The sequence below is a fragment of the Carassius carassius genome, chromosome 1, assembly GCF_963082965.1.
Source record: "Carassius carassius chromosome 1, fCarCar2.1, whole genome shotgun sequence".
Classification (NCBI taxonomy): domain Eukaryota; kingdom Metazoa; phylum Chordata; class Actinopteri; order Cypriniformes; family Cyprinidae; genus Carassius; species Carassius carassius.
In genome coordinates this window covers 42,059,802-42,080,959 of record NC_081755.1, presented here as the reverse complement: position 1 = coordinate 42,080,959, position 21,158 = coordinate 42,059,802, and the positions used below count along the sequence as shown (strand labels likewise).

General features: G+C 36.9%; 1 protein-coding gene across 9 annotated transcripts in view; it reads left to right on the top strand.

Annotated features, from left to right (window-relative positions):
* LOC132151500 (brain-specific angiogenesis inhibitor 1-associated protein 2-like) overlaps window positions 1-21,158 on the top strand; it is an 83,885-nt gene that overhangs the window by 55,558 nt on the left and 7,169 nt on the right. For 8 of the 9 annotated variants that reach the window (XR_009436414.1, XR_009436416.1, XM_059559650.1 and 5 more), the window contains exons 6-12: window positions 828-965; window positions 14,347-14,499; window positions 17,119-17,364; window positions 18,624-18,840; window positions 18,995-19,196; window positions 19,964-20,032; window positions 20,666-20,819. Coding sequence is in view for 7 of the 9 variants with exons in the window: in XM_059559650.1 (XP_059415633.1) it covers window positions 828-965; window positions 14,347-14,499; window positions 17,119-17,364; window positions 18,624-18,840; window positions 18,995-19,196; window positions 19,964-20,032; window positions 20,666-20,819 (1,179 nt within the window). In the remaining 2 variants the exon portion in view is untranslated. The remainder of the gene's footprint in view (window positions 1-827; window positions 966-14,346; window positions 14,500-17,118; window positions 17,365-18,623; window positions 18,841-18,994; window positions 19,197-19,963; window positions 20,033-20,665; window positions 20,820-21,158) is intronic. The other variant, XM_059559697.1, reaches the window with a different exon arrangement.

Sequence of the window (21,158 nt, the reverse complement as noted above, 5' to 3'; positions counted from 1 at the left end):
AGGTAAAATGGTGAAACGTTTATTGTAAAGATACTTGTACAGTATTTGATAAAAATTAGAAATTAGTTGTGGAATCATTAGCTTAGCAACATGCTAAAGTCTGATCGAGTTGAGCAGGTCTGTATTACTGCGCTGATAACGTCACAATTTCACGATTATAATATTTTGATTTATAATTCATATCCTAATAACAATAATTTAAATTATAACATTTACGTACTTAAATAATGATGATTTATGTTATTATTATTTGTATAAATATACAATGTATTATATAATGTATGTAAATGTATAATGTAATAATTTTCAGATTCATTTGTGATTGAAAAAGTGTGTGTATATGTATATATATATATATATATATATATATATACACACACACAATAATAATAATAATAGCTGTTATCAACTATATTGATACATTTTTATATTTTGATCATATAATTATTATTGTTATTATTATTAATATTTGTAATGGTTGTCATCTTTATAGTAACTATATTGTTATATTTATATATTAATTATCATATTATTATCAATATTATTATTAATGATAGTTGTTGTTATTGTTGTTGTTTGTTATATTATGTGAATTCTGTCGGGAGCATTATCTGTGTACTGTACACTAGGGACCACTAAGAAAGTTCCTGTCTGTGTAGGCTATTTTTCTCCAGACTGTGTCTCAGAGGAGGGCAGTAGACAGCGAGTGTTTTGGATCATGACTTTTGACTAGTGGGCTTTGACCCCCGTGTCTTTCTTAACGCAGTAGCTACAGTCAGATGATTTCTGCATTTACCAACAATCTTCCTGTGTTTTTCCTCCTGAAGGCGGCTCTTAAGAAGTACCAGGTGGAGCACAAAAGCAAAGGAGAGAGTCTGGAGAAATGCCAGGGTGAGCTGAAGAAACTGCGGAGGAAGAGCCAGGGCAGCAAGAACCCCTCCAAGTACGGCGAGAAGGAGTTGCAGGTGAGCCCCCACACTGCCGCCACGGGTCGTGAACAGAGCTAGCGTGTCACTGTGGGCTCCGTCGAGGCCTTTGAAAGGGATGGAGGTGGACGGATAGGCACAGGCTCAGTGAGACCACCTACATCATGTTAATGCTGGGATGATTTTAACGGCGTCTGAATGTAAGAAGTGTTGCGAGCCTCTCACGGCAGAGAGAACACAATGGGTGGGTGAAAGCTGTAGGTGTGTATACAAACAGCGCTGCAGCATATCAGCTAAACGCACACACACAAACATCACAGCGGTTTTTTACTGACTTTCTTCCCTGTTTAAACTGAGCGAGTGGACCCTTACCTGGCGTATTAATTGCTGGCCTGCTGAGAGGACTCTTACGCTGTGACAGCGGGGTTGTGGAGACCTGGCATAGATCAATAAGCAAAGTGCATGTGCTCTCTGGCCCAGATCTCTAAGAAAGCTTACTCGCTCTGCCAGGTGTGAAAGAACGGCCCTCCTGACCCCATGACAGAGTCATGGTATCCCCGATCGGATCACACTTCCTTAAAATTGTTTTTAGTTCATTTTATTTAGATTTTCCATTTCCATTTAATTTTAATTTAATCTAAAAATTGTAGTTTTATCATAATTGTTATTTATTCTCAGTTTAGTAGCTGTCCTCTTTTTCAGTTGCCGTAGTCCTGGATTATTTTTCCCGTAGGAATTTTTTTAAAAGAGCTTCAATAAAAAGTTATAAGACATGAACAAACCAAGCAGCAACGAGGTGAATCACAACATTACGAGCTTTGAATTTGAAGCGAGAATATATATGTAAATCAGAAAAAACAGACAAATGTAAGACTTTATTTAGTGGCTTTTAATGAGGGAAAGGACCACAATCCACTGAAACATATATAATCAAATTAAATGGATGAGTATTGATTTAAAGATGTTGATAATGTATACGGAAGCAATGTATCTTATGTTTATTGCTAAATATGGCAAGGCAAGTCTTTTATTCTTGGCAAAATATGACAAAAGGAAAAGGTTTTTTTATAATTTGTATAGTGCATACACTGATAATTTAAAAACTTTATTTACATAAAGATTTTAAAATAATCATAACAGATGCACAAGACTTACATTTAATTTAGAATATAATAAAAATGAATTAAAATCACATTAAAATAAAATAATGCATAAATAATATGATACAGTGCAATCAGTTTGATGCAGCTTAGTGTTCATTCAGTAAATGATCCATTAAACAGATGTATTGAGCTGCATATATATGTACAAACATTTCAGTAGTTTTTGAGAAAACTGTAACATTTGCAGTTCTTACACATTTAATCAGAGTGCTTCATGGGAGTTTCACGATTCGCTGATTGGTGGAGGTTTCTTTGAAGAATAGTGGGGGTTTTTTTTGTTTTTTTTTTGCTCGGAATTGTGCTGTTGAACATAATTTTTAAAAAGGCATTAAAATAATGCATGTTACCTTGTCAGAAAATATGGGAAGTGAACATGTGGTTGGTTCACCTGTCAATCAGTTCTTGCCTCATTGACTGATTATGTCTGACACAATGCATAGTTCAATTACATCATCGAACAACAAAAGCTAAAATATTCTCACTTTTTTCTTCTTCAGTTTTCATTCTTTTCTAAGCTTACATTTTATATAAATTCGTTTTTACTGTCATAACAGGTGGTGTTATTCAACTGTATACTGTATACAAAAGTCTTCACAGTAGGTCATTTTTTATATTACTAGCTAAAGATAATAATGATAACCCTGAGTGTGCGGCTGAAATCCCCCCTGAGGCTGTGAGCATGTAGGAGCAGGTATCTGTCAGTGACTGCGCTTTGTTGGTTTGAGATGCAGCACTGCTGGAAGTTTATACAGTAAATGTGTCCGTCTACTGCCAGATACCCTGCAGATAGTTAGCTCATGTTGAGCCAAGCTTCACTTGCCTAAGAGATCCACAAATATTTTGAGTGTTGTGATTTTGTAAGGCCATGATTTGCAGTGATTTGAAGTGAAGGGTGGATGTTAAGGGATGTTTTACATGATACAGACTTATTTATAAATGGTCCCAAAAATTGTTATACTTACAATATAAACTACCATTCAAAACTTTAAGGTACATAGGATTTTAATTTTATTTTATTATTGAATTTATAGAAATTTTTTGTATTCAAATAAAAAGATTTTTAATAATATTTCACAATAATACTGTTTTTACTGTATTTCTGATCAAATAAATGCCGCCTTCTTGCTGAGCATTAAGACACATATTACCGACCTCACACTTTTGAATGGTAGTGTAGAATTCAACTCATTTACAGTCTATCAGCTGTTTTACATTATTTAATTTACTTAGCCTACCTAATGGATCTCATCCAATCTTATCTGTTTTATAAATATGACAAGAAATAAGCTTAAGCTTAAGCTTAAGAACACGTTTACCCTTAAAAAAATCACTGTAACACACTACGGATTAGCTTTAATAAAAGAAAGCAGACACAGATGTTCAATTAATAGTTTGATGTATTTAGTATTAATGCTTGTTCAGAGTAGTTTCAGACTTTACAGTTGCCAAGCAACAAAGTCCCTCACCAGATTAATATATGATGTTTGGTCATGGGTGTGTGTGCATTCAATGACTATGAACACAGCCCATTCAATCAAATGCTGTACATTTCCACATTGAAGGCCTTTCCACACTGAGCGCGATGCGAAAATTGCTAATTCACGCTTGCATGCTAGGTGGCGCCAACCAACAATGTATTTTTCCTCAGATGTATATCGGATATGGTCCACTGCTCAATATACAGCATTAAATTAAGATAAATTAAGTTTGGTTCTACACCAGAAACACAAATATCTTTAATGCTTAGAAGAATGTCCCATAATATAATTAGAGGTACAATCAGCATCAAGCTACACTTAAAAACTTATGTAATTATTAATTTATTTGTTTAAAAGTCACTTTAAATCATCATCGAGTGCTTGTAATAATTTCCGATTGTGATCTATAGACCCCTTAAAAGTGTGTAAACATTGCAGCGTCTCCGGGTGGGCGGGGCTTAGCTAGAGGCAAAAAGAGGCGCGGACGCAATGTTGACAAGCGTAAGCTAGCAAGTTTAAGAAGGGATTTATTAAACATGGATGCAGAAGAAGGTTCGTAACTGTCCGAATATGTACAGTCCCTGACTCTGCAGGACCGTGACCGCTGCTTTTTTTTTTAAATTAACTCTCACGGATGGAAGCAGGCTACCTGACCCGTATGCCATATACGGCCATATGAATTACTTATGGGTGGTTTGGGGAATTTTGTCAAGGCTTATTTTCTAATGTAACCTATCACTGGGCTAACTATGATTAACAATGTGTATTATTTTAAGAGACCATTCAAAGGATGGGCACGTATATCTATCGCTGTCTGTTTGTTTAACATTTAAACTAGCTAGTGCGCTGAAGGTTGGCGACTTTTCACCTATAAAACAGAAACTTGCTGGTTTACTATAGATAAAACCAACACACCAGTTCATATGCATAGATTATTTTACCTAATATGAAATGTGCACTGCAAACACGAGCATTATTTATAATCATCTCCGTCCAGTCTGTACGCCGTATTGCATTCAACCACAATTGTCTTCTTGATTTCTGTGAAGGAATGTCTGCCGGGATCCGGTAAAACTTTAGTTTTGAAATAAAAGTGCTGTTCCTTCTATTCTGGCAGCCAAAAACACAACAAGAAGACATTTTAAAGTCAAAACCTCAAACTTTTAGTGCACCTGCTATGAGTTCTGCCTTATGTTTTGCCTCCAGCGATGACGTCACAGTGACGTATGCGATTAAGGGGTCTATAGTATAATTTAGATTATAATTGGCAGACTCTTTGTATGTCATCAACATCTTTTATTGTTGAGCTGCATACATAACATAGAGAAAATGTATCATTATAATCATGTCTATTTGCTTTCATATGTCATGTGTAGATAAATGTTTCACTTGATTTTTTAAACACTCAAAAAAATGCTCTATGTTCAGACACCAACGACAACAACATATTCTTTGTATGTTGGTTGAAAGTATTCTCCTTCTGTGTTTTTATGCTCGTGCTCAATGCAGTCTTCTGAGCTTTTTGCAACACCGAGTCATGCTCCGGTCACGTGATCCTAGCTCAAATCTTATTGGACCGTGTTTTCACTTTTCGACAATGAAAAGATTTGTCAAAAAAAAAAACATTTGCATTTTCGGTGCACGAATGTTCGCAGTCTATGTGGAATCATCGATAAGAATCTGTTGTTTTATTCCAGCGCGTCATCGCATCCAATATTTACTTTGCTTTTTTCGTGCTCAGTGTGGAAAGGACTTTAGATGATAAACGTTACAAGTAGAGTTGTTCCAATTCCGATTCTAGTATCGGAAATAACACCGATACCACAAAAAATTCTGGTATCGGCGAGTACATGAACCCATATACTGATCTGATACCATTTTCTTAAACAAGACCTATTTATGACCGTTAGCTTTGCCTTACCGCTGCTCGGTTCTTCTTCGCTGCTCAGAATGCATTGCAAACACAGGAAGTTGTGCTGTGTTGCCACAAGCAACCCCTGTTTAGAGCAGGGAAGAAGAAATGAAAACGCGTTAGCAGCACTGATCTATATATGACTGGATCGCTCATCGCGTTCTAAACTGCCAACAAACAGTGAAGCCGCTTCTATATTATAGATCAGTGCTTAGCAGTATGTCCGCTGTTTAGCAGTATTTCAGACTGGACCAACCAGACAGTAAAACGGCGACTAGGGATGCCACAAGTACTGCCACTTCACTACCAAGTTGGTGCTGAAAATGTAAAAATGTGATGATACCAGCGTATCTGTAGTACCGGTATTAAGTTCGAGTATATTTGTTACCTGCATCTGCGTTCAGTCGCTTCCATGTTAGTTTAAGCGCAGGGCTCCAGACTGTAGCCGAATATATTTACTAGTGTCTGTTAATATTAAACTGCAAAATATTATTTAAATATTACTCCTGCAAATTCTACATCTCTGTGGGTGACGGGCGCAGATGCGCGGGAGCTCGCTGTTTTGTAGTCTCTGCCGTGTGTCACTATATGAGGAGACGAACGCATAAAACGTCACTTCATGATAATTACCCGTTTCATTTGAGAAAACTGTTCGGTTTAACGTGAGTAAATTGACAATATATTAAGCTACTGTTGTAGCCTACAGTAGATTTAGCTATGTCTCTATGTGGTAATAATACGTCTCTATTAATAATAATAATTATGCCTAGACGGTTGCTTGTTTTTTTACTTGTTTCGTTGTAAAGAGAATATCTGATTAATATATAATTTTTTATATTCCTAGACTTATCTGTTAGAGTTTTTTATGCAGTTATATTGTAAAACTAAAATACCTTTTTTAGTTTGCATTGTTAGATTTTTGGCTGCATTTGAAGTTCTTTTTCGCTTAAGAAAATAAATAATATTACTGTAAAAATCCATGTCAGATAATAAAAATACTGTAATAAATACAGTAGTTCACCATGTATTTGTTCATGTTTTATTAAGGGATAAGTCTGAAGCACACCATAAAATAATTCTAGCAATTTACACAGGGCTAGTAGTATATACAGCTGTATATACAGATACACACCCAGGTATCGGGTCAGTACTCGGTATCGGGCCAAGACCCTGAGCCCAGGTATCGGAATCGGTATCGGGACGAGAAAAAGGGTATCGGAACATCTCTAGTTACAAGTATTGTTTCTGATCTTCTAAAAGATCGATTCTCAATTGGCCTACCTGCTTCAGTCTAAATAACAGAGCATCTTTCATTTCCTCCCTCAGAGCTTTTACATGTAAATGTGGCCTTGAGAAAGAGCAAGAAAAGTCAACTGATTTAGTCGCGAGCCCTAGGGGCCCATAAAGCAATGTCTCAGTGTGCACACACTCAAATTCATATACTTCATCTACATATTACCATAAATCACACCGTTATCGCTGAGAGTGAAAGGTGGTTTGGAGGTTTACAGATTGCGATTCATGGAAAAAAGCTCCACGAACATGCATGAATTGACTATTTTGTCTGAGCATGTTCAGATGACAGTTTATACACTGCATTTATTGCTCTCGTCTCTGTTGTACTTTTTCCTTCTTCCTGTTGCTGCTGAAATAATTAGTTGCTGAAGTCCCTCTGAAGATGCTAATTAGCTAATTATTCAGTAGAGTGGTCTGAGGTGCAGCGGGAGGGATATGAGATTCGGTGGCGGTCTACGGTGTCGGTGCTCGCAGTAATATCGCACGTTAACAGACATGTCATGTTTCTGAATGGTGTGGACTCCTCAGCGAGTTCAGGGAAAGCAATTAGAGTATCTACAGAAGAACACTTGCACGCACTGTTAGCGCACACAACTCTGGCGTGAGACTTATCCTAGGAGAGCCGGGACTGGAGAGAAAGCGGCTGTGCCACGGGATGAAGGACTGCTGATGTCAGAGGAACAAGCGGAGCTGTGGCTATATCAGGCTAACGCAGCGGGAGACGCAGCACGAAGCGTTTAAGTTTGAGAGGGCTTTGTGCTTTATACATAGAGGGATTCCACTTCCCATTCCACGCACAGCCAGTGTCCAAACACCACTGCGAGCGCTGGGTAATTTAAGAAAAATGACTGCCTGTTAAAAATATAACATTATTTGTAGTGCTGTCAAACAATTAATTGCGATTAATTACATCCAAATTAAAAATGTTGTGTACAAAATATATATGAGTATACTGTTTATATTTATTATGTATATAAATACACACACATTCATGTATATATTTAAGAAAAAAAGTGTTATGCTTACATATTTAAAAAATATTTTTATATAAATATATACAGTACAGACCAAAAGTTTGGACACACCTTCTCATTCAAAGAGTTTTCTTTATCTTCATGACTATGAAAATTGTAGAGTCACACTGAAGGCATCAAGGGCTATTTGACCAAGAAGGAGAGTGATGGGGTGCTGCGCCAGATGACCTGGCCTCCACAGTCACCGGACCTGAACCCAATCGAGATGGTTTAGGGGTGAGCTGGACCGCAGACAGAAGGCAAAAGGGCCAACAAGTGCTAAGCATCTCTCGAGGAACTCCTTCAAGACTGTTGGAAGACCATTTCAGGTGACTACCTCTTGAAGCTCATCAAGACAATGCCAAGAGTGTGCAAAGCAGTAATCAAAGCAAAAGGTGGCTACTTTGAAGAACCTAGAATATGACATATTTTCAGTTTGTTTCACACTTTTTTGTTATGTATATAATTCCATATATAATTCAACATGTGTTAATTCATAGTTTTGATGCCTTCAGTGTGAATCTACAATTTTCATAGTCATGAAAATAAAGAAAACTCTTTGAATGAGAAGGTGTGTCCAAACTTTTGGTCTGTACTGTACATGTAAATATTTTCAAAATATATACTGTATGTGTGTGTATTTATGTACACTTATTACATGGCTTTATGGAATGCTTGATTCTGATTGGTCAATTGCGCCATCCAGCAGTAGCCTATGTTATTCCCAGATAACAACTGCCAAATTGAATAACACACTGCTCATCTGGGTACTACAAGTGATCTCGACTGGTACTACATGCTTTAACGAGTCACTCCGCTATCGTTGACTGTCGGGCGCCATATTGTTACTCAAAACATTTAAAAACCATGCGTTACAGTGGAAGACTTCAGCATTCATTTCAGTATGTATAGTAAAAACAAATCTTTTTAGCCATGTAATAAGCAGGATAATGTACATACAACCAGCTGGATGTACATTATCCTTTACATAATAAATATACACCGTACACACACACATATATTATGTAAACAAAAACTTTTATTTTGGATGCGATTAATTGTGATTAATCATTTGATGGCACTAAACATTTATTTCATTCCTAAATAAAGAAATGATTCAGGTGATTTTGATAATATTTGCCACTTCTCACAAAATCGACACATGAAAATGTCAAATCACAACAAATAATTTTGTTCATTGTAAATGTTTACGTTTCAGTGGTATAACACAGTTGATCTGTTGACATAATATTGCAATGCATAATGATTTTGACTCCAAAACCCCCTTTTATCAAACTCCAAGACATTATTTGGAGGCCTTTCTATCCTTCCAGGCTGATTTTATGGCTCATAGAAATAGGAAAATATGAAACACCCCAGTTTTATTCAAAGGCCCGAACTTAAATGAAAATTTTCATGCAGTTGCTGATATTTATATATAATTAAAACATATATTGCACTGCAATACATTGAAATGTTACTCCAAAAGCCAGTTTAATCATATTTGATACACATTAAAGCTTATTATTCTATTGAAACATTTGCTTCAGTCCAGTAGGTGTTCATCTTGAAATATTACTAATAATACAGAAGTTATTCTTATATGTAGTTTATTCAATTCAGATTTCACTGCAAAAAGACACTGTGACATTTTTAAAATTATACTAAAATTAGTGCTGTCAATCTATTTTTAAAAAACACACTTTTTTTCTGAAATCACAAATAATTGCACCTAACATAAAACTATATATTGCAATAAATTCACCTTCAATCTTTAAATTAATGTAGAAATGAAATAAAGATAGAATATTTGTAATATTTGTTTAATGGCATCTTTTTTATGACTGAAGGCGAGTATCACTGATACCAATACTGTTGTCTCTAGGAATTTTTTTTAATTTCCCTTAATATTTAACCATTAACTACAGCCGTTCAGCATTACAGTATAATTGAGCTACCAATTTTAACATTTATTAGACTTTAAAAAAAAGTAACAACAACTGATTTAGGTGAAAACAATCCTTACCTAAACCAATAACAATAAATGTCATATTTAGACAGTTTTGAAAACCAGCATATTTCAGTGATGGAGAGTTCTTAATTGTGACTCGTATATAACAAATAAATACATTTTACTTACAAGTAATGGTTATGTTGATTTAGAGGCCTTAGAATTTTGCATATCAAATATGATACATAGGGCTTTTATAGGGTTAAAAAAGCTATTTGAATTTTTTTTAATTCATTGCATGGGTGTTACTTTATATAATTAGTTACTAATTAGACCATGCTTGAAAATATAGCTTTTCCTAGCATGATTACAGCAATACAAAATCATTTTATAATGCATTTGATATAAATATGTTATTGGCAATAAGTAGAAAACCATACATACCAAAAATTTGCAGTAAGCATACAGTATATTTAATGCAACAAATATTGTGCAAGCTGTGCATGGATTTTTTTCCTTTTAAATGTCATCTTAGCAAACACTTTGGAGGTTTCAGTCTTTCCCTGTTCAATTAGATCCTGCGGAAAAAAAAAAAAAAAAAAAAAAAAAAAAAAAAAAAAAAAATATATATATATATATATATATATATATATATATATATATATATATATATATATTTTAAGTTTTCAATAACTGTAACTACGTTATTTGATCGGAAACCATGCCCTTTTGAAAGCATTCTTTCTGTGGTAATACCATGGTACTTTGATATACGTCATGACACTGAATGATAAAGAATGTGTTTGAATGGAACTGCTGCTTGAGTAGCATAGTACTGTTCAAAACCACAGTATTGTAGAATTGTGTTTGTGTCGTTTTGTAGGAATATACCTTTTAAATGAGCAGTTCACTGGAATAGCTGGGGAGGAATTCAAGATAGCGTTAACAGTAACGTAAACATAACAATACCTGTCTGGAATTTCCCTGTGGTACATGTGTCTTCGGTTTCACTTTGTTAGAGAAATGTGCCTCGTGTCATAAAAAACATTGGGCTGGGCTGGTTTAATGTTTCCCAGAATGCAACACTGCTGTTTTTAGTTTCGTCCACATGTTGTGTCCCTTCGGTGAGAGAGATGAGACAAGCTCATAATTGGTCTGCATTATGTGCTGATACCATTTATCTTATTTCCAATCACGTACACGACCAATCCAAAATTTGATTTTGGTAAAAAGTTGTATGCTTTTGAAAAAAGTTTCATATGTTCACCAAGGCTGAATTTATTTGATCAGAAATACAGTAATATTATTAAAAATTATTAGAATTTAAATAATATGGTTTCTATTTGAATATATTTTTAAATTACATTTATTTCTGTGTTGGCAAAGTTGCATTTTCAGCATCAAAACTCAATACAATAGTCTTCACATGATCCTTTATCCTTTTGGGGGGTTTTTTAACAGAAAATTCAAAGGAATTTTTTAAAAATAGAAATCTTTTGTAACTTTTCTGATCAATTTAATGCATCCCTGCTAAATGAAAATACTTGTTTCGTTCAGGAAAAGAAAATGTATTATTAAAATTTGATTATTCAATGAAATAATAAATAATTATGTCATTGTTGCTATAATGTAACACCAGTATAACCTTCCAGCCCTTCTTTCCACGGTCTCCATTAATAACTAGAGTGTATGTATTTAAGCCACATGACCTGTGTAACATCTTTCACAGCGGCTGATTGAGCAGGTCTGACAGCTTCCATATCTGAAACGAAGGGTCCTGGCTTCTCCATCCATCACTCCATCAGCACGCCTGTCCACACGGCCGTCTGCTGTCATGACCTCTAATGCATCTTTTCATCAAACACTCATTGCCCATGTTCTAGACTTCTGTTGTGCTTTTCCTCATTTCACTCCTGTGCTGTCGTACCTCACCGTGTCTCTTTCTCACTGCTGTACTCTATGACTCATAGTGGAGTTGTATCTGTGTTTTTATTCTGGAGGGGAAATGAAAACACTCAGCTTCATCTATGCTGTAAAGCAAGTTTGTATCTCTGATAGATGTATTATTCTGTGAGGCAAAATCTTACTTTAAAGTCCAAAAATTTTTTTTGCTTTTGTGAGCTTGTTTCACTGGAAAGTATGTTATATTATTTAGGTATGAAGGGCCCTCTGAAGTGTGGGGGTCATTAACCGGGTCCAAACTACTTTTAATGTATTTTTTTTGACGCATGCATCCATATTAATTATCCAAAAAGAAAAAAAAATGTTTCATTTTTTTATATATATATATAGAGAGAGAGAGAGAGAGAGAAAGCAGATTGGAATGCAAAATAAATATTGATGAAACGTTCAGAGTGAGATCAATGACGTAATAGATTTCATGCTGAATTTAGTATTAATAATATTTTAATAATGATTAATTTTAATGACTGGCAATATAAGCCAGTGTTATTTAAAATGCTATTTTGATGTTATGTATATTATCGTTTTTTGTTAATATTTTAAATTAGGTTTTATTTTTTATATTTTCTGTTTTATTACAATTTTGGTTAAATATTTAATCATTAAAAAAAGATTTTTTTATATAATGCCGCTTTAGTTTTTTTTTACACATACACCTTAACTAAACAGTAAATGCTGCCCTGGCAAGTGTGTGTGTGTATATATATATATATGTTATTTTTTATTTTATTTCAAATGAAAAGGTTTTATATGTTATTTGTTTGTTTGTTTATTTTGTTTTAATTTTGTTTGGTTAATGACAATAACTGATGACTAACTATATATTATGACTATTATTCTACTAAACACATATATACAGTAACACTTCCTACTTCATCTATTAAGACTTTATTCAAAAGACCCTGTGAAGTTTAGGAATTTAGGAATAATGGCTTCTGGTTTTTGTTACATAGCAAATAGCATTTAGCTTTCAGCTCACAGTTTGAACCAACATGATTTGCTAGTGACATATGGTATTTATAATGTTTATAATTTAGCAGTAGTCATGGTACAGATCTGAACAGACATCTAACAAGAAGATGATGTCTTAAATAGTTTTTCTGGAAGAGGAGGACAGTTTTTTTTTTTAAATGTGTAACAGTTGCTTTTGTCAACTTTTTGGATTACATTAGCATATAGATGAAAGAAATGAACTAAAATCCTCAAAACCTGCATGTCGTCTGTAATTCAATCTTCTGCTGTTACTCAATAAATGCAAGCCAGTTGCCATCGGTGTAAAACTAGCGCCAACCTGTGGTTAAAACTATAAAATGCATGCACTCAATTCAATCAGGTCCTTGTATTTTGTTGATGAGTCGTGAACAAGGGTTATGTTTTATCTTGCGGATTCTCAATCTGTTGAATACTCTCTTCAGCAAGCTCTTGTTTGAGATAGTTCAGTATACAGGACCCAAAGTAGATAAAAGTCCATCAAATCTCTCTATAAAACTGGCTTTACAGCCCATTAATTTTACATCCAAATCTTCATTTCAAAGCAGTCGAGCTTTCGCCGTGTGACTGTAGGAGATTTTCTGCTCCATTAGATTTCTGACTCTGACTTATTCTTCTGCCTTCACTCCCACTAGAAATCCACGTTTTTATTTGAAGTAGTTTCCATCATTGATTCTTGACAGTGTTTGAAGTGCTTTCCTCATTACAATGCTTTTCTCATCACTTGTCTCATTCAGGCCACTATAACAGAAATGCATGATAATACCAGTGGGCAATGGGGAGTCCCCCCTCGTCCCGTTGTGGGTAAATTGGAATAGAGCACTAAAACACCTGGATGTGTTGAGATAATGAGTTCTGTAATGGTTGTGACATTTCCGGGAGTTTAGAGTCCCCACTAGAGATATGAGAGAGGGAGATGGCGAGGTGATTATGGGCCAATCAGCAGAGAGCTGCTAGAGAAAAGATCCTTTTAGTATTCATAAGAAAAACTATCACGCAGACATCTAAAACGCATTCATATATTCATAGCACTCCTACTCAGGTATTAATCTGGAGTACAGTCACAGACAAAACAACGCTAAAAAGCACCCATTTTGTAGTGCCATAATGCATGAACACGAAAATCGTTCAGTACCATGGTGCGTAAAACTTTTTGTAAGGCTTTAAAAGAGGACAGGTGTACTACCGCAACCAATTATTTACAAAAGTCTCTACATTCTCTATGTTTCCTGTCAGTACCAAGTTTAACCACCTAAGTGAGGACATTTTTGACCCACAAATGAACATTCTATCATCATTTAGCCTACTCGTATCATTGCAAACTTTTTTAGTTTCTGTTAAGCATAAAAAGGGAAGTTTTGAAGAAAATACTTGCTGCTCTTTTTTTTTATAATTAACCCCAATGCATGTTTGTTTTCTATTAATTCATATTAGAAAACATATTCAATATTACTGTTTTTATTGTATGTTTTAAATGTTTAATAAATTAACCATAACCATATAGCCTAGCCAAACTAAGAACCTTACATAGCAAAAATGGTTCTAAAGAAAGGTTAAAAATTCAAGAACCTTTATGCATGTATTTACAAGCTTTTTGCGTGAGTTAACCATGAGTTTTGTATGTAACTGACTGCTTTTCCTTTTATCTTCCTCAGTATGTTGAGACTATCAGCAGCAAACAGAGTGAGCTGGATAGCTTCATTGCAGAGGGCTACAAAACAGCACTTTCAGAGGAACGTAGGAGATACTGTTTCCTGGTGGACCGCCAGTGCGCCGTGGCCAAGAACAGCAGCGCCTACCATGGCAAGGTGAGACCCAGATGCTTTTTCCTTTGCTGTACAAGATAGTCAGCATCACCACCGATGTACTTTCACAGTCTCTGATATGGCTGAAGACAGCAGCAGTTGCCATGGCAATCCCCAAAGATCAACCCTAGCAACCATCTCTGTTGGGCACAGTTGTTTTGGGCTTATTGCAAAGATGAGATTTATTCTCCCCTGCAATTGTCTGTGTTCCAGGTGTGCCTGTGAAGTAATGCACGCCGTTTCTGACATATCAATTATCCGTAATAACGGAGCCACTTCCCCATGGTAAAACCACATCATTGTAACTCCAGTCTGCGTGCAGAGCAGTTATTAACTTCAGCAGGTGTTCCCAACCCATATGCAATCTGCTTAAATGCACCGTTTTACATCTGTATGTGTACTTGTGTGTGTATGTGCTGAAGGGATGTGTGCACATGGCTATATTCTGTAATATGTCATTGTAATACTTGCTCAGACTAAACCGTAAACCCTGAACATGAGCAAGAAGTGAGCTTATGTCTTCTGGGAATGTGTTTGAGGCTGTAGGGAGGGACGGAGAGAAGCCTTTCGTTTTCAAGAACATCCTGTCCAGTGGCTAATCAGTACGGAGGTGTGTGTGGGAAGAGTTCAGAAAGGGCGCACTGAAGAGGGAGAGAGAGCGAGTGTGATAGAATCAGAAGCCGTGAGTGTGTTGTGTGCGTGAGTCACCAGGAGTGGGCGGTAGGATGTAGACGAAGGCCCCTCACCCACACTGCAGTGTGGTACTGTAAGTGGTCCGAGATGCGAGAGACCTATCAGCAGTTGCTCAGAATCACCAACAGTTATTTGCAATTAATATAAGTAAGGAGAATTATATGTTGAAAGGATTGTGCTACGTTAAAAAAAAAAAAAGCAAAAGACAGAGGTCAAGAAGCTGAGGAACAGATAGACGGATCCCTGCAGGGTTAGGGCATTTTCAAAACTCTTAATGATGTTTTATTAACAAGGTTAGGGAGGAGCGCGTCAAATACTTAGCCTAATCAACACAGGTGGACCATAATCAAGTAATCAATCCCATAGTATAAATATCGCTGACTTACCTCTATCCATTGACGGTTTATCAGCACCCCTCCTCCACCCCATCTCCTCACTTTGAGTTCACTTTATAAATAGACAGCACGCCAAATATTCATACCATACCTCAGCTAATTATATGTAAGCGTGAACTCGTGAAACACCGTTAACTTGAGAACATCCTTCCCCCCACTGTTTGTGCTATGGATAACAATAAAACCTCTGATCATGCAATAAGGATATGTGGTCATGCTTGACACAGCAGCCACGATAGCACTGCATAACTGATATACTGTAGGTTTTTTTATTTTTTATTTAAAACAATTCCAAATGTGCTAATTATATCAGGAAATATCTTGATTCTCAAATATGTGGAAGTAAATGCGTTGTGCACCTTTATAGATTGATCATTTAATGATAATGAGTGTCATGTCATCAAATATTTGTAAGTCTTTCATTTTATAGAGAGCAGAGAACATTTACATTATCAAAGAACATTTTCATTTAGTCTAGCCAAATTTCAGGCACTCTCAAAAACTCCTATCTGCAATTTGTTGTTTCTGATGAGAGAATTCACCAGAGAATTCAGTCAGCGAGCGAGTTAACAAAACACCATGTGGTACAGCGATGACTCATTTGAACACCTCTGATTGGCCATTGCATTCATAAGCTCAACAGAATCGTGTAATTGGTTATCATGCAGCGCTGTACGAAAATGTCTGTCTCTGGCTCAGCGCCAACCAGCGAATGCTTTTAATTTAGCAGCTGATGCTGTGCCGCACTGAACAATCTAACTACAGTACAACAGTGTGATTGTATCAAATATATAAAAAAATATATTATTGAGCTAGCAGTAAAGTGCCCGACGTCATTCACATTTTTTTTTCCATTGTCCAATCTAAGGAATGAAGAGGTGGGCCTTCTGTTGTGGGGACAAAAGTTTACCATTGCTTATAAAGTCTGGTTACTACATTAACCGAGGAGAAACCTTTGGTGTCTGTCACAGGTTTCCCGGAGCTGTACTTCTTAAGGTTTTTGATAATATGACAGTTTACTTAAAACACTAGGAACATCTTTGCAACACACACACACACACACACACACACACACACACACACACAACATCTAGAACACCATAGCAACAAATTCAAAACACCTTAGCAATTCACTAAAAAAGACACTCAGAACACTTTAACTACACACTATAAACCACACTGTAATGCCCTACCAACAAGCCAGGACAACAACCTACTGTGAACCACTCATATTGAACATACCCTACTGAAACACTTTGGCATCCACTCAGATTGTGTTCTGAAACTGTAAAAATCTAGTCACGATTTTGAAGTAGTAACAATAACTGTAGTAACTCTGGTGTTTTGGCAGAAACTACAGTTACCATGGTAATATTTTTAGTGAGCAAGTGTAGTGGTGTAAAATGCACAGAGGACATCTGCCATCTCTATCTCCCTCATTCACTCAATCAGATACATTTTAGCACGCCATGTATGATCATACTTTTCTACTTTCATCCTAGACTATCTGTGGTGCTTTTGTCCTTGTTTGTAGGGTAAGGACTTGTTAACCCAGAAGATCCCGGTGTGGCAGCAGGCCTGTTCAGACCCCAACAAGCTGCCCGACAGGGCCATGCTGCTAGCCCAGCAGATGAGCTCTGGATCCGGCACCCTCCTCTCCAGCCCTCTGCACTCCTCCAAGGGCAACCTGGTCATCTCAGATCCCATCCCTGGAGCACAACCGCTGCCTGTGCCCCCCGAACTAGCTGCCTTCATGGGAAGTGGCCTGGGCCATCAGGGGGTTAGTAGGGATCATTTGCCTTATGTTTTACAAGGATTTATTGTTGATCAGAATATACAAAACAGCATTTCAAGCGTCTCATGTCTTAATGTGAAAAAGTAAACTTTCATTTGCATACTGTAGCTTTAGCTGAGCGTAGGATGATTCAACCTCTTTAAAACTCATTTCTGCAGGCAGTGCTTTAGTTGAGTGGCCCCTCGCTAGAGCAGAACGCTCACACAATGTTAATACAATAACTGAGCCTCCATAGCCATAATGCACTCTCTCTCCACTGGCGGTGTTGCTGGAGTGATGCTGTTATACCACAGAGCTTGTTTAGAAGTCTGGCCTCGTCTGCTGGTTTAAAGGGGTCATGACATGATTTTTTTTTATTATTTTAATATGTTCCCTTAGGTTCATTTGTAATGTTAATAAGGTTTTTGCACATATCAACCCTCAATCTGGCCCTTTGTTCAAAAGATCTAGGGAGAAGCAGTTCTCCTAAAACTGAAAATTTGCTGAAAATTGCTCACCCCTCAGGTCATCCAAAATGTAGATTATGTTGAGTCAGATTTGGAGAAATTTAGCAGTAATATCACTTGCTCACCAGTGGATCCTCTGCAGTGAATGGGTGCCGTCAGAATAAGAGTCCAAACAGCTAATAAAAACAGCTAATAAAAACAACAAGAGTCCAATCCATCAGTTAACATCTTGGGAAATGCAAAGCTGCGTGTGTTTGTAAGAAACAAATCCATCATTAAGACATTGTAAAACTGTGGATGGACTTTTTCACTGGAGAAAGCAATATAATGGATCATGAATTTTGTGTGACACTTTAAAGTTAAAATGCCTTGATGATGAATTTTTTCATTAAAAACTTAGCTTTTTCACGTAACAAGCCATTAATTGGTGTACTGACTGGTTGTTGTGTGGATTACTTGTGGTTTATTGTAATGTTTTTATCAGCTGTTCGGACTCTTATTCTGACGGCACCCATTCACTGCAGAGTGTTCATTGGTGAGCAAGTGATGTAAGGCTACATTTATTTAAATCAGTTCTGATGAAGAAACAAACTCTTTGACACCTTGGATGGCCTGAGAGTGAGTGCCAAATTTTTCTTCTGTCAAAGTGAATGTTCTTCTACTCTTCCATTTGTCCTGTTGTCAGGAGTAGCTCACTCGCATACACCATGTCAGTAATTAAACGAAATTCCCGGGCTAAAAAAAATCCAGAATTTTGTGTGTGTGGCATCGCTTACTTGGTGATCTGTATGCTTGCAGCGGCTAATGGGTCCTGATGGCATGTCTCTGGTGAACGGGACAACGGGGGTCCATGGAGACGACTACTGGACTGATGGCGGGGTCTCTCAGGGAAGACCACCCTCTCCACAGAATCAGACTCAACCACAGAGCCAGCCCCAGAGACAGGTCAGCGACGTCTATTCCAACACCCTTCCCGTCCGCAGGCCTCAGCCTGCTAAAAACAAGACCACTGTGGGTAAGAGAAACCAACTCTTTTGCATATTACCTTTGGGCAAATAGGGGTCTTTGAGCCATAAATTGCTTTTTGATCTTCTGGGCTTTCATTTTTCATTTATTATTTACACCCTGGCTATTATTATTATTATTATTATTATTTGAATCTTCTCCAGGAGAGACACGGACTCTGCCCAGGTCAAGTTCTATGGCGGCTGGTCTGGAGAAGAACGGACGTTCTCGTGTACAGGCCATCTTCTCCCACGCCGCTGGAGACAATAGCACCCTTCTGAGCTTCACTGAGGGCGACATCATCACCCTGCTGGTGCCAGAGGCTCGGGACGGCTGGCACTACGGGGAGAATGAGAAAAACAAGATGTAAGCATTCAATGATGTGTACATTAACAACAGAACTTAATGGGAGTAAAGATAGAATTAGTAATGCAAAATATTTTGAAAATCAGAGGAAAACGAATGAGAACTGAACGCATTTTAATGAATCCATGCCATTGCTAGGATTTCTGGGTCCCTTGTCCTGTCCATTTCAGATTATTCTGCAGAGATAAAATCTCCCATGTGACTCCTCTAGAGTTTCAAAAGAGATCCAAACTGTGTATATATTTGCTAAGATGCCATGATGCAATTTTTTTTCATGTCTCTTGAAGAAAACAATCTGGAACTAAATTCATTTTTGATGGAAACAAGCTGATAATACCCCATTGAGTCTTAGACTACATTACCCATAATCCTAGAGAAGCTGCCTTATTGGATCAGTCACTGTTTCCATGGAAATGAGAACTGCACCAAAAAAGCTTAGTAGCATCTGCCAGCTCCCATGAGACATATTTCCCTACACCCTCTAACTACTTATATATTTGCATACATTTAAATATTTTGCAGTAAACAAAGACTTACAGTACAGTTTATGTGTGCACAGTGAGTTCTCTCCAGACAGCGATTTCAACAGAGATCAATTTGATTACGAGAGTGTCTGAGAGGAATAATACTCTGTTCACTACCCATTTAATCTATTTTCTGTTTAGAATAGTATTTCTAAACAAACTGAGATATTAAACGTGTGTGTATGCGTATTTTAACCATTGTCATAGATGTGGAGTTTCTTAAGAAAAGCTTTTTCATTTCAGGCGTGGCTGGTTTCCTTTTTCCTACACTCGAGTGCTGCCTGACAGTGACAGCGAGAAGTTAAGAGTCAAGTGAGTACCCTGAAACACTCTTTACACCTGGCATTAACTTGCATTTTTAATGATTGGATCACAAATGGATCACTCATGGACCGATTTTGACCACATTTGATGAAGGTGAAAATGCAAATACATTTTAGTCACAGCCATGTAGGAATATATGAGGAGGTTATACTGGAAGTGATCATATACATCTCTTTGCCTAATTGTGGGCCCCAGGTTCTGGGCTTTTCTTTTTCTTCTCTGGTGATTTGAAAGACAACAGATATTGTGTTCTTGCGCTTGGATTAAATCTCTTGATTTAATCAACAGTATCTGATTCTTAATCAAATTATTTCACTGGATTATGGTTGGAATGCTCATTTCTTTTCTTCCCATTTCTTCCCTTCTAACATCCTTTATTGAGGAACTGAATAACATAAAGGAAACACATGAAATGACTGAAACATGTTGTTAACACAATCTCAGCACAACCTCAAATGTAAAACACAAATGTTAAAAGTAGATCTTTGCATTTGCATCTCTCATCTGATCACACTGGAGATGCATTGGAATAAATTCAATACAGCGAAAAACTAGCCAGATAGAAAACACATGTTAATGGCAGGTGTAAAGATGACTGATTGACTGAGCTTCATCCTGTAGTCTTCATCATGGGAAGAGCAGCAGCACAGGAAACCTACTGGAGAGAGAGGACATGTCCTTGCCCATGCCTGACTATGGTCTGACTGCCCGACTGTTGGCACAGAGCCTAACACAGACTCGACCACGTCCCTACAGCATGGCAGGCTTCGTACAGGTACACACACACACACACACACACACACATACATATTAGCATTAGACAGGAATCTCTTTCTAATGTCTCCTTTCTTGAGATTTAAAAAGAAAAAAATATTTCTACTGCTCAACCTTAATCTATGCGTCAGCTCTTCTTTAATCTGCTCTGTAAAGATTACAGCACGGGGGTTTCTCTTAACATGCATGATTTTCATATTAAATGGATAGTTCACCCTGCTATTATTTGAGTAAAAAGGTAAAGGCAGTAAAGTATACAACCTACTTTTACAGTGCTCTTTTATTCATTTTAAAAGCATATTAGCTCCTGATTGCATTCTGTTTTCACTGTAGGACAATA